The sequence below is a fragment of the Microcebus murinus genome, chromosome 4, assembly GCF_040939455.1.
Source record: "Microcebus murinus isolate Inina chromosome 4, M.murinus_Inina_mat1.0, whole genome shotgun sequence".
Lineage (NCBI taxonomy): Eukaryota > Metazoa > Chordata > Mammalia > Primates > Cheirogaleidae > Microcebus > Microcebus murinus.
In genome coordinates, this window is record NC_134107.1 from 21,001,951 (window position 1) to 21,015,906 (window position 13,956).

Sequence of the window (13,956 nt, forward strand, 5' to 3'; positions counted from 1 at the left end):
ACAGTGGCACCTATGAGCCCCAGGCAGGGGTGCCTAATCTTGGGAGTGTGGGCCTTATGCTACACTGCAGTCACTGTGCTCTTCCCATAATTCCTAAACCCCTACATCAAAGCACTACCCTCTGGGATGGCAGGACCACGAGAGCATTCAGACTTCTCAGACTTTCTGATTAACCCTCGCCCAGGGTCCACTGTAGTGAGGTCCTTCAGTCACCCATCTAGAAGGAATCCCCCAGGCTCTCACCGATTGCCATTGACATGTTGGCTGAATCGGGGAGTGTAACTTTCCCCCTGCTCATCATCATCTTCCTCAGGGGGAAAGCCATATTGGGGCTCGAAGTATGGATTGTCATAGGTTCGCCGGCGCACTGACCCCTCTCCAATTTCTGTCTGACGCCTGTCCACGTTCGATTTGCCAATGCTGGGAGGCACAGAAGGGAGGGGCTTGAAGACGCCTACAGCTGCCTTATCATCCATCTCTGTAGAGTCAGCAGGTTCCTAAAAGCCATATTAAATAAAAAGTGGTCACCTGGTGCCCAGTGGTGCCTTCCCATATATTCTCAGTTTGGCAGGGCTGGGCCAGGCCTGTCAGATTCCTAGCCTAAGGAACATGTGGGAAAAGATCTGTTTGGCACTCCTATTCTCTGTCTCCACAAACTATGCAAGGGGAATCTTAGTTATATCCTGAAAAAAGCCAATGACCTTCTTCTGAGGTCAAAACTATATTTTGGCTTTAAGCTCTAGAGCCTATAGAGAGGAAGATGGGAAAATTATGAGGAAAAAAGCAAATTAATAGCTACATCATGGCTTTCCTAATAGACATAAAGCCCACATCCCAAGCAATGGTTTTCACTCATCCACCTCTCCCAATCCTCACGTACAGAGTTGGCTCCATGGATGACAGTGCTGGGGCTACTGCTGGCGGTGGTGCTGGAGCTAGAGCGCTGTGGGGGGTTTTCCTGAGAGTTCTCACTGTCTGGGCCAGGCTCCTCTGCTTCCTTCTGGTTCTGAAGCTCATCAATCTCCACTTCGCTGGCATCCCCCAGTGCTGCATGCGTTAGAGGGTCCACATCTGCCAAAACCCAAGGGAGGCAAGTACAGACCACCTAATCACTGAACCCCAATGCCTGCCCATAGCTGGCCGATCTCCCCAAGCACACTTACTGGGAGTATCACCATTGATGTCGCATTTCATCATTTCACTGACAAAGTCACCAAGAGAGGAATAAGAAGAGCTCGAGTCATCATAATCCATACTATCACTGCCACTGCAGAGTGTTAGGGCATAAGAAACAAACAAGACAGAAAGGGCAGGGAAAAGAATCTGCCATCAGCACCAGTTAAAATAAAAGGGGAGCACTCAACTCAAGCCCAACAAGATAAAATAAGGAAGCCAAGAAAAACAATCAACCAAAATATAATCCAAGGGCTCAAAGACTGATATGTAAATCCTATGATATTTTGCATCCCATGTGCTGAAGAAGGGCTAGTGAGAGCCTCTTTACCTTAAAAGGCACTGTGCTGCCACAAGGGTTGCTCACCTGTCGTCAGTAGGGTCAGAGTCAGAGTCACGCTCTGGCGGCACATTCAGTGCCTCCGCCAGCTGGGAATTGCTATCATAGACTCGATAGTGGATGGGCTGCAGCTGATGAGCATACCACTTTGGCTTGTCACCAATCAGGGCTGGATCAAACATATCTACCAATGAGGAAAAAGAGAATTAGCAGCAAGGAAAAAAAGGCAAGCAACACATAAAAGAAAGGTAAGAAAAAAAGTCTAAAGCAAAACAAGAGTAGAAGGTACAGGTCAAAGATTAGCAAAGAACAAGCAAAGGGAAGAGCCATCAGGATGACAAAGGCAGAAGGTGGGGCAGAGCAGAGGGCAGGTAGACTCACTGTTGTGAATTCGCTGAAAGGCATAGTTGGTGGGGTTAAGGATCCATTCCCCAAAGTACTCCACAGCCTGAGTCCTGGCCAATTTCTCAGCAAAAGGAGTCTGCCGTGGACGTGAGGCTAGAAAGGAACCAGCTTGAAAAGCTACCACAGGCCGAGGGAAGAGACGCAGGGTACGTGTGTGCATCTGAAAGCCCTGCAGCACGTTGGCAGAGTTGAAGAAACGCACCATGGCCACTCTGGGGAAGAAGGGGATGGTGAGATAATCTGAGACCCATACCCTGTAGAGTAAGGATTCCTATGATCCAAGGTCTTAGAACAGCTCCCAAAGCCATCATTTAACAGGCTTCCAACATCAAGGGGAGAGATATCTTAAAGGATCATCAATCCCCTTCTTCATTCTAAGAGTGTGATTTACTATTTCTTCTCTTTGCTTTTACTAAGGTAAAAAGTACAACCAAATATCATATACATTTTGTATCAAGAAACTCTGGCTCAGGAAAATAGTCTACCCAAGGTCATTGACAGAGCAAAGAGACCAATTTAAGAATTTATGATTATATAGTGTGCTTGCTCTTACCTGGTTGCAACATCCACAGAATCCACATCATTGCCATAGATAAGTGGGTTGAATTCAGTGGAAGGTGTGGACTGCAGGTCATTAGAAGGCCTTCCCAACAGAAGTGGGATCTCCTGGCCTTCATGAAATTTCTCCAGATTGAGGATGGGCTGAGTGTTGAGACTCATGCTTGCTAGGGCCTATGGAACAACCAGAAATTCCTTACATTAGGCAGGTTCCTGGGCAGCTAGCCAATCTCAATTCCTACAAAAGAGCCTTCTTGAAGTCTTCTACATCATACTCTCTGGTAAAAATGTTTTGCAACAGGTTAGGCATGGTGGCTCATGCCCATTATCCTAGCACTCTAGGAGGCTGAGGGGGGAGGACTGCTTGAGCTCAGGAGTTTGAGATCAATGTGAGCAAGAACGAGACCCCCATCTCTACTCAAAATAGAAAAAAAATTAGCTAGGCATGGTGGTGCATGCCTATTGTCCCGCCACTTGAGAGGCTGAGGCAGGAGGATCGCTTGAGCCCAGGAGTTTGAGGTTGCAGCGAGCTATGACACCATTTCACTCTACCCTGGGTGACAGAGTGAGACTCTATCTCAAAAAAAAAAAAAAAAAAAAAAAAAATTCTGCAACAAAGGAACTGTGCTTATTTGCAAATCATGGCCAACCTATTTCAGACCTTTCATCTTTGAAATAAGAATCCAAATATTTTAGTCTTTAGAAAATAGTGTTTACCTTAGGGATTTTGAACCTGGAAATAAATAATAAAAAAAAAAAAAAAGAAAGAAAATAGTGTAAAGTATGTAGCTCTTCATTTTAAGCCAACCTAATCCAGGGCAATTTGATGAGATCTGAAGTCTAGGACAATAGTTTTCAAATTTATTTTAGTCATGAACTGTTTTCCAAAATTGAAATCTATGTGGAGATACAAACAATTGAAATGTAAAAACAGAACTTCTTTGAAGGATATAAGGAACCACAGCCTCATATGCTCAGTGCTGCCAACCTAAATTAGCCACTAAGAGGCTCCATGGGGCAGTTTGAGTTTGAAAACCACTGGTCTAGACTAGCAGTACTTCTTAAATATTAGTGAGTATAAGAATCATCTGGGGATGTTGTTAAAATGCAGATTCTGATTCAATCATCTCTGTACCTTTCTTCTTTTTTTTTTTGAGAGACAGGGTCTTGCTCTGTTGCTCAGGCTAGAGTACAGGTGGTGTCATTGTAGCTCACTAAAACCTCAAACTCCTGGGCTCAAACAATCCTCCTGCCTCAGACTCTCAAGTACCTGGGACCACAAGTGCATGCCAACATGCCTGCCTAATTTTTCTATTTTTTTGTAGAGATGGGGTCTATGTTGCCCAGGCTGATCTCAAACTCCTGGCATTAAGCAATCCTCCCACCTCAGCTTCCTGAAGTGCTAGGATTATAGGTGTGAGCCACCGTGTCTGGCCTTGACTCTGCACTTTTAACAAGCCCAGGTGATGCTAATGCTGCTGGTCCATGGACCACACTTTAAATAGCAAAGATCAGAATACAGGATCAATGAGCCCAAAGATCTTAATTCTCACGAACATATATCAACCTCTCCATCTCAGTAGTCATACTAAAGCAATCATCAAGAATGAAAATACAGAAAGTGAAGACACCTAGAGAACTTTCTGAATTTGCAATTTTCACCAGACCCTACAGTAACAAGATATCATATTACATCAGGTGTGATGAAGCAAGTGAGAGTGAGAAGGATGATACAAAATGACCCATTTAAATTCAAACAGATATCATCTACAGGTACTACTAAGTACTTTAAACAACACAGGAAAAGATTTCTAGAGACCTTTCAAATGAGAGCAGGGGTTCCTAAAAATAAATACAGTGCTACATAACACATAAAGCAAGGGGCAGGAATGGAGCCTTGTTATGTTTTACCTTCAGGTACTGTGTACAGCATGCAGAAGAAGAAGAAAATCAATCAATAAAAAATAAATAAGGGATTACTCAAATAAAGGAATTTTTGAAGAAAGGATTCCACAGGAACCTCAGGATCAATTCTAGAAGATAAAATAAAAGGAGCCAGACTGTCCAAACTACTGACTCCTATCTAATAAGACTGAGAAAATGCTCCAAGGCCATAAAGAATGGCAGACAAGACAAGAAACAGAAAGTGAAGAGTTGTTTTACACAGCATCTTAAGCATTAGAGGGTGATAGGGCATGTAGTGAATTAGAAGAAATCTAAAAAGTTCTTTTTGAGAGTCATCCTGCCACCCAGAAATGGGATACACCTCTTCTTAAGCCCATCTGAGGCAACAAAAATCTACTCCACTTGAAGTTTGAAAGGAAACTGGCTCTTAGAATAGCTGTCTTCCTACAGCAATCCCACAGAATCTATTACCCCAAATCCTCTCTTTCATCCTTCACCTACCTGCTTTAAATGTTTTTTCAGCTCTAATGATTCTGGTTCTGGCAGGATAGGTAGCACTTCTGCATTGGTGGGGGCAATCACCTACACCAGAGAAATGATAAAAGATATAACCTTAGCATTGCTTAGGAGTTTCATTTACATAAGGATAAATAACAGCAACGAAAAAGGAAGATATATATACACAATATTATTATATAAATGTGAACACATACATTAAATACCTGTACATATAATATCTATAAATACATGATATTCATACACATCTAAAAAAATATACCTAAATGTTATTTGTGATAATCTCTAGATAATAGGAGTACGGTTTTTATTTTCTTCTTTATGCTTATTTTTAAAGTTTTACAATGAACACATGTAAGGAGTTCCTACCAAAGTTTGAATGTATTCGCAATGTAGAATGTTAAGTCTGAAAGACAGTTTCTTACTGGAAACTATACCCCAAGAAAACCATTAGGAGATGATCTACACCACATACAATGGTCCCGAAACCACAACCGCCCTACTGCTCTTGGAGGATGCAGGGGGAACATTTAATTCTTGCAATACTAAATCCTGTAATTCTTTGAGTCCTAACCAAGGGCCTACTTAGCCAATTAAGTAAACAGTATTTTTAAAAATTGTTTCAATGAGTCTCATATTAGAAAACATCCAACAACTTAGAACCTTCCTGAGAGTAATATCTAGAAAAACAGATATGACAGGATCGGGTCTTATTTGCAGGTCCTAGAATACCATTGCAGACCCTACAATGCCCTCAGCCAAGAACCTCACCCGATTGCTGTCCAGATCTACTAGCCATACATCATCAGGCATTTTGAAGTCCAGTTTGTAGAGGAAGAAGCTGGCAGGGACCCCGATGATGTACGGGGTTGGAGCCAACAGCAGCTGTGGAAATGATAAAGAGGATAAGAAACAAAGACAAAAATCTAACACAAGCACTTATCAAGTCTGGATTTTTCTAGATAAGGAAATGCAGATCCACAATCCCTTTTCCGAAACCCTTGAAGCTAGATGTCTTTCAAAGTTCAGAATTTTTCTGATTTTAGTAAGGTAACACGATGCATTTTCTGTATACAGTAGTCCTTCCTTATCTGCAGTTTGGCTTTCTGCAGTTTCAGTTACTCACAGTCAACCATGGTCCAAAAATATTAAATGGAAAATGCCAGAAAAAAAACACTTCATAAGTTTTAAACTCCATGCCAGTCTAAGCAATGTGATGAAATCTCATGCCATTCCAATCTGTCCCACCCGGGATGTCTTTGTCCATTATAGCCATGCTATATACACTACCTGTCTGTTAGTCACTGAGGATCCATCCCAAGTTATCAGATCAACTGTCACAGTATCACAGTGCTTCTGTTCAAGTAACCCTTATTTTACTTAATAATGGCCCAATGCACAAGAGTAGTGAAGCTGACAATTTGGATATGCCAAAGAGAACCCAAATATACGTCAGAGTTGTTAATCTATTACTATGCCTAATTTATAAATTAAACTTTATCATAGGTATGTATGTTTAAGAAAATAAATAGTATATATTGAGTTCAGCACTGTCCAGTTTCAGGAATACACTGGAGATCTTGGAACATATCCCCCACAGATAAGGGAGGACTACTGTTTTACAATACGTAACACATGCAACGGGGTAGCCAGTAGCTTACAATCACTAACTATGATAAATAAAAACTATAAATGGCATAGGTTTTACACCAGATCAGTTCAAATCAGTCAGATTTTGCAGACAAATAAATTCTGATAAGGGATTGAGTGCTGACTTACTTCATTGGGCATTGAGCCTCCTCCCTCAAGAAGACAGAAGTGACAAAGCCAGAAGACACCTTGACACTCACCTGCTCTGCCGATGCCATGCAGGTGGGAAGCAGTGGGATGACAGGAAACATATATTCCAGAGGGTAGATCATTGCCACAAATGCCATCACAGACATGGAGAGTGCATTGTAGTCTCGGGACTGTAGTACCACCTGCCATAAGCCATACCATAAGGATGACTCAACAACATAAAATAAGGTTTACAAGAAAATAGCTTCCAAAATTACAATTTAATTTATATTTTGCCATGTCTACAGCTCCAGTTTAATTTCTACAATCACACCATGCCTGCCACCTCCCAACCCAAGCACTGCAGTATTCCTCCCTCAGATAACTCCCTTACCTTCCCAGTTCTTATGCTCCCCAGCCCAGGACCACTCACTGAAACAGAACTACTGATATTTCCAGAGAATTAGGTCAGTATAATTCAGCTTAATGGCAAGCCTTCTGAATACATCCCACATGGTATCAGGACCTTAATTCACATCTACCAAGTACCTGCCATATACCTGGCATCATGTTACCTCCTGGAGACAAAAAGATGAAAAAATATAGCCCCTGTCCTCAAAGAGCTCATGGTCTAGCCTCTGCCATATTTCGAAGCTCTTTCCCTAGAAAGGTCTATAAAGCTGGCCCCTTACCTTGTGCTCTAACAGGATGCAGGTTAGCACCTGAAGACAGGCATCCACACCCAGAAGTTCCAAGGGAAGGTGCAGTGGGAAATCCACTAGGGTGAATCTAGAGGGGTCTGGAAGAGCAAAGGTCAGAGATGGCTGGAGCTCCTGGGGTAGGACCTCAATGTCTACTCGCTTCTGCCCAGAGACAGGTACTGGGGAGCGCAGTAATCGATAGATCCAGGCCTCAATCTCTCGAAGGTCATGCAGAAGGGCACTTGACTTCTCCTCCACTAGCAGTGATCCAGTAAAGATCCGCCACATGGTGTCCCTGAGGAGCAGATAGCAGGAATGAGACACATATCTGCAACAGAAGCAGACAGCCCAGTGCAACCCAATATAACCATAGAGGGTATAATGATGACAAGCGGGAAATCATTATGAAAGCCCACTCTTTGAGCTCAGATAGGACCAGAGGGTTTATACAAGGGCAAGGACAAGTATAAAAATGTATACACGGTAGGACTTAAGTGTCCTGCCCACCATAAAACATCAAATTCCTCATCATTACTCAAAACACAATTATGGCAGGAGGTCTATCTCTGCAGCAATCTTTTGCTTAGTAAGACTAACATAATATGCTTAACTAGGTGTGAAGGACCTCGGGCTGTAGAGGAAATCTCCTATATACCTCATAGACCAATTATACCTAATCTCTCAGTGCTCCCCCTTGCTCTCAGCATCAATGGCAAACTCTACCTTTGTACGCCTCGAGGGATGCCCAGTTTCTTGCCCAGCAGTCGCTCACTACAGCAGTCCACCAGACGTTTGAGGGTATACAGACACTCTCGGAAGGTGGAGAAGAAAGGGTAGTGGCTGAGCACACACAGGGATGTCAGAGTACTGTTGCGGGAACGGCTGCCCCCCTTGGCCCGGCGTTTGCCCCGAGGAGACTGGTTCACATCTGGGGTGGAGTCAGCACTGGGAGGCTGCAGGGACGAGCCACTCTCTGAGCTCTCAGTGCCAACCTCTTCTGAGGAGCAGGTGACACGGGTTCCTTCCTTCCCACGGGACCCTGCCCCACCTTCCCCCTTTTCCTTAGGTATTCGCTTTTGGAAGGAGCGGTAGAAGTTAACACAGATGCCGTAACGCGTGACTCCTGTGTCCTTGTCAGTGAGGGTGAAGACAAAAGAGGTATCATCCCGAAGGCTCATGCGCCGCTGCCGCACACTCAGACAGCCCTCTGGCTGGCAGAAGAATACTACGTCTGGGGGCAGGGGAAACTCAGCGTGATCCTCTAATGGGTATCGCCGCAGCAATTCAGGAGTCTGGGCCACACTATCACTGCTTGGGTGCCTGAAGAATGTAAAGACAATTTCAGCAGCCTGAAGCAACAGAACACTCTATCAAATTTTAATCACAGTCAACAAACAAAGCTCAAAATGTGATTTTGGATAAAGTAACCTAACTGTAAGACCTTAGAAAATATAGGTGCTGCTTGCCACATTTAGTTGATAAGCTAAATGAAGTCTGCACTGTCATGAAGACAGCTATCCTGAAATGAAAATTTCGACAATAAAATTCTCACTAACACGTTAAGATGATTAACACCTTGCCAGGTTAACTAGCTAATGACTTACTAAAAGATCATACGGATATGGAGGTAGAGAAGGAACACAATGTACTTTTCCCTTTTACAAAGTAAGAAACCTGGGGTATAATGAGTATGTATGCTCAAGATCACAAAGATGCTAGTTAAGAGCAGCAGTCTTTGTCCAAACTAATACTCTCAATTCACCTTGCTGTGTTTTTTCCTACTGGCATCAGTGCTCCCATCAGGGTAAAATAATAGGGAAAGAATGATATAGGCAAAGTGACATAGAAATAGGGAAGGGGAATAATTTTGTGGCTATCTCACAAGACAAAAATCAGTCTCTTCTTGGTTACCTGGCCCCTACGATCACTAGATAGTCAAGTAACCGAGGACAGAACTTCTTCTTTTGCACCATGGTTCCAATTCATCAGTTCATCTCAGAGGAACTTCAGGGCATCAAGCAAGGAGTCAGTGTTCCCAGGAGAAATTCTGATATTATCTGAAAGTCCAAGTCTAATAGGAAAAAAGTACTGATAAGATCCATTGCTGTGCCTAAGGGACTTAGCCCTCTCAACTTCATCCCAGCCAGGGGCACAGGTCAGAAGTTCTTCCACTTTAATACTAAAGATAGGAAAACTTGATGCTTGCCTATTCTAGTGTCTGAGCTTATAAGCTCACAGAGTCAAATGTCAAGAAGTAGGATAAATAATGGCTCACCTACCTATCTCTACCAATAGCTAATTTCCAGCCTAACCCCTGGGGCTCTGTTTCTGAAAACAGACCTAGGCAGTCTCATCTAGACTCAGTCATTATGATAACAAAAACTGAGTCACTTTCAGGACCCCTCCAGGGTGGATCAAGATCAAACCAGGCTCTTCAACCAGCACTAATCCGACTTCTAGGTCTAGATGAAAACCTAATTATTCTGTTTCAACATTCTATATTCAGCTTGATATGAAACCACCATATAGCCTGTCTAGTTAACTGCACTCAGACAGTAACAACAGCTGACTATTCTACCTCATGTGATCTCAAATGAAGAAAGCATGTGTCCTAATGGCTTTATCTGAACTATTATACTTTACTCCCCCTTCAAGCAAGAAAGGGGCCCCGCAGCTACTGCTACTAGCTCTGCCCTTGGTGCTGAATCATAGTCTTTCTCTTCTATTCTGGTCTCAGGATAGAAACCAGTAATACGATACTACAGATGAGGCTTTGTCCTACTATATATTGCATAGGTTATGAATTAGATGCAGAAATCCTAAGGACAGGGAAAAGTGCTCAGGAAATTTCTAAACTATGTCTTAAAATTAGGAAAAGCTTACATGGTCTTAATTTTAATTTATTTCCTCTTAGGTCTCCACACATTTCTCTAACTAAAATGTTTACTACAGGGCTATTTCCAGTGTTCTAGGATTCTACCTCTGTGCTCTGCATCTGGCCTTATTAAGACCTTTTTCAATGTACACACAAAGAATCCCATTACACTACACACACACCCCCCAATCCCAGTCTGCTGCTGCATGCACGCCCATGCATACAGACATACACACTCCCTGTGTGCTTAAAGTCCTATTTGATTTAGATAATGAAAAGTTTTATCTTTTTTCCCTCCACCTAATAATAAACAAGACCCATCTGCATCACCTCTTGAATCTTCAAAGTACTGCTCCCCTTGTTCCCAGTAGAGGACCTGCAGGTAATAGGATTCAGTTTTATCACCATAGCGACTCTAGCTCCCAGCACTATTTATAGCAGAGCCAAAGCCCCTCCCCTGCTTGGTGACCGCTCAGTGCTAGCAGCTGCTACTCAGAGTCAGCCAGGGCCCACAACAATTTACTCTCCTTGAGCCTGGGGACCTCTTCCACTGACACCACCTGCTAATAATCAGGTTATCTTTTGCCCATCTGTCTTTAGTTCGTATTTTGTCCTAATTTTGGCTTTTGATAGCAATACCTCCTCACCACCATGTTCCCAAACATGCTATATATTCATTTCTAGGCATCACCACTGCTTAATGAACCCAAACAGCCCTTTGGTTCTCCCAACTGCTACAGAGCCATAAGTATACTACAGAAGGTGGGACACCAGTATAAAGCTGAGCTCAGCTCTTCCTAAGCAGAATAAGGGGAGGGAAATAGAGAAATGATATGGGATCTGGGTGAAAGCACAATTTGTTCTATAAAGAATTATGTGGTTGGCTGGGCGTGGTGGCTCATGCTTGTAATCCTAGCACTCTGGGAGCCGAGGTGGGTGGATCACTCAAGGTCAGGAGTTTGAAACCAGCCTGAGCAAGAGCAAGGACCCGTCTCTACTAAAAATAGAAAGAAATTAATTGGCCAACTAAAATATATAGAAAAAATTAGCTGGGCATGATGGTGCATGCCTGTAGTCCCAGCTACTCAGGAGGCTGAGGCAGGAGCATCCCGTGAGCCCAGGAGTTTGAGGTTGCTGTGAACTAGGCTGAAGCCATGGCACTCCAGCCTGGGCAACAGAGTGAGACTCTGGCTCAAAAAAGAATTATGCGGTTAATTTGTCATGGGATTGGGGGGGGGAATTATGTAGAAATGTCTACACTGAAAGCCAAAGTAGCTTAAAGTAAAACAGAATTTATAGGACCAGAGCTCTAGGCTAAGCCTTGAAATCTTACGCTGAAAGCCAGGAGCGCTTTCCAGCCAAAATCTCAAAGATCAGGCCTGAAGCCTCTCCTACTAATATATTATTAGGCTATGGGGCCTCTCTTGTCTTGGTGGGATCTCAGCTCCTCTCCACTAAGAACTGTTTGATAAAACCCAAGACATTTACAGTCCTCATCCCCTTCCAGAGCCACAAGGACCCTGAGATCTTGTGACTATTCTAGCTACAAGTGGCAGGATAGATTTTTAGCTACAGATTCATATCTCATCAACAGCCACTGCCTTCAGTTACTCAGCAGAGTAACCTGCAGAGATAACCAAGGCTTTTCTTCTCATTCTCTCCCCACAAAGACTAAATCCTCTAACACACCCACAACTAACACTCAGTCTTCATAACCAACCAGACTCATACTCTGCCTCAACCATATTTACTAATGTGGAGCCCCTGGTTCCTATCTCCATATATTCCAAAGGCATCAAGCTCAAAATGCATACCTGTCTGCTGAAGTCTTACACCATCCACTCCAGCCAGATGCAGATTCAGGATCCATAAACCTTTAACTTACCCATGCATTTTTCAGCCTACAATGCCCATGCTAACCAACCCTTTGGATCTGTCCCTCCCCCGTTTTAGGCAGGATCTCATAGTAAAGCCATAGAAACCGGAGAGCGATATGACATCTCTGCTGACGCGAGCACAACAGGAGGCTCTCCTCCCCTCCTCCCCATCCCCAGGCAGTGACCTTGCAAGCTCATCAGCACGGACTGGTCCAGCGTGAGGGAGAACTGGAGCAATGAGGTAGGCAATTGGCGGGGCTGGGGAAGAGGGGAGGACAGGAAAAGGAGCAAGAATTTAGAGATGCACGAAAATGGGGAGGGGAGCGGTTGCCAGAAAAAGATTAAATGGTGTCTCCAGTCTCCAGTAAGTCAATTTGAAACACCAAATTTTTTTTAAAAAATCTTTATTAAAAAACCTAACGTGGTTCTCCAAATCATAACCAAAACTGAGGCGCGCAGGCGCGCACATACACACGCGCGCACGCACAACGCCAAACGCTCGTGCAGGCTCGGGCTCCGGGCTGGACAGCTCTGCCCGCCCCCTCACCTGCTGGACAGTTCTCCCCCGCCCCCGTCCCGGAACCAGCGCCGCCCGCCCGGCGGGAATCCAGCCGAGCAGCCCAGAGCTGCACCGGAGCCCGCAGCCCGCAGCCCGCAGCCCCTCGGTGGCCCGGGGCGTCCCCATGCCACCGACCTCGTCCCCTTCCTCCTCTGACCCCCGCCTCACTCCCTCCCGAGACTCCACGCCCTTTCACTCATAGAGGGCCTCCAAAGAGACCCTTTCCTCCTAGAGCCCGTCTCCCTCTAGGAGTCCCTAAATACTCAAATACCCTTCCAGACCCCCAGTGACCCAGGTTGTCCTACCTTCCGAGCCTGGGGGACCGGCTAGGCCCGGCCGGACGTCCCCCGGCAGCGGAGCGTCAGTCGCCCCGGCGCTCGGCGCCACTCCGAGCAGGCGCCAGTTCCGCGTCCGCACCGGGGGGCGCGTACCTCTCCGAACCGGTGCGGAAGCCAGAGGCTGAGGGGGGCCGGGGCCGTACCATTCACCCCTGGGGGGACTGGGCTGCACCAAGCCGCGCGCTGAAGGGTGGAGTAGACGGGGAGAAAGGCGGTACTCACACGCCTATCCGTGTGGAAGTGGGAACGAGACTGGCGTGCTGGGCCAGTCCAGCGCCACTGAGTTGCAAGGGGAGGACCCGAAGGAATACCTTTTGTTTGGGCTCCTCACACAGATTTTGATCCGACATGGTCATAGAGCCCGTTTCGACGAAACATTGATTAATCTGAAAGTGACTTCTCAGGATAAACTGCACCTGAGAGTTTCTGATCCTCTCCACACACCTCACCTCCCTCCCCCCGCATGCGGCTTGGAAGTGCCCGGCCGCCGGGGCTGACAAGCCGGCTGTCCCGCCGGCGGAGCCTACCAACTCTGGGCAGCGGGGGGGCTTGAGCTAAGGCGCGGCCGGTATCACCTACACGCCGCGCACCAGAGAAGGGGGCGTGAACAGTGCCGCGGTGCCCGCTGGGAAGTGGAGTCCAGTCCTTTCAGGCTGCCAAACCCGCCACAGGGTAGCCTCCTTGTGGCCTCAGGGGCCTTTTCCTCCTGTCCCACAGGGCTTGGGGGCTGGAACCCAGCCCTGGGTCTTTCAGGCTGTGCCCTTTATTTCAGATGTCAACGGAAAACCTAAGGCACACACGCACGTGAGGTGCACTTTGGCTGAGGCATTAGTTCTGAAAATCCACTTCTTCCCCCACAGAAAGATAACCCGATCCCACCTGGAACACTAAAGGGGAAGGAAGCGGGAAAGGGAAGGGGGGTCTAATCCT

The 13,956-nt window shown here is 45.5% G+C and overlaps 1 protein-coding gene across 50 annotated transcripts in view; it reads right to left on the reverse strand.

Moving 5' to 3' along the window:
- The window catches only part of MADD (MAP kinase activating death domain), a 47,744-nt gene extending 34,051 nt beyond the window's left edge, over positions 1–13,693 (reverse strand). For 26 of the 50 annotated variants that reach the window (XM_076001920.1, XM_076001940.1, XM_076001913.1 and 23 more), the window contains exons 1-13: positions 12,994–13,693; positions 9,289–9,448; positions 8,101–8,697; positions 7,369–7,672; positions 6,748–6,879; positions 5,669–5,782; positions 4,883–4,963; positions 2,472–2,650; positions 1,895–2,130; positions 1,541–1,697; positions 1,164–1,267; positions 881–1,071; positions 244–497 (exon numbers count right to left, since the gene is read on the reverse strand). In XM_076001920.1, coding sequence (XP_075858035.1) covers positions 244–497; positions 881–1,071; positions 1,164–1,267; positions 1,541–1,697; positions 1,895–2,130; positions 2,472–2,650; positions 4,883–4,963; positions 5,669–5,782; positions 6,748–6,879; positions 7,369–7,672; positions 8,101–8,697; positions 9,289–9,350 — 2,411 coding nt within the window. In that variant the 5' untranslated portion in view covers positions 9,351–9,448; positions 12,994–13,693. The remainder of the gene's footprint in view (positions 1–243; positions 498–880; positions 1,072–1,163; positions 1,268–1,540; positions 1,698–1,894; positions 2,131–2,471; positions 2,651–4,882; positions 4,964–5,668; positions 5,783–6,747; positions 6,880–7,368; positions 7,673–8,100; positions 8,698–9,288; positions 9,449–12,993) is intronic. The other 24 variants (XM_076001939.1, XM_076001950.1, XM_076001931.1 and 21 more) reach the window with 1 other exon arrangement.
- Between the last annotated feature and the right edge of the window lie 263 nt (positions 13,694–13,956).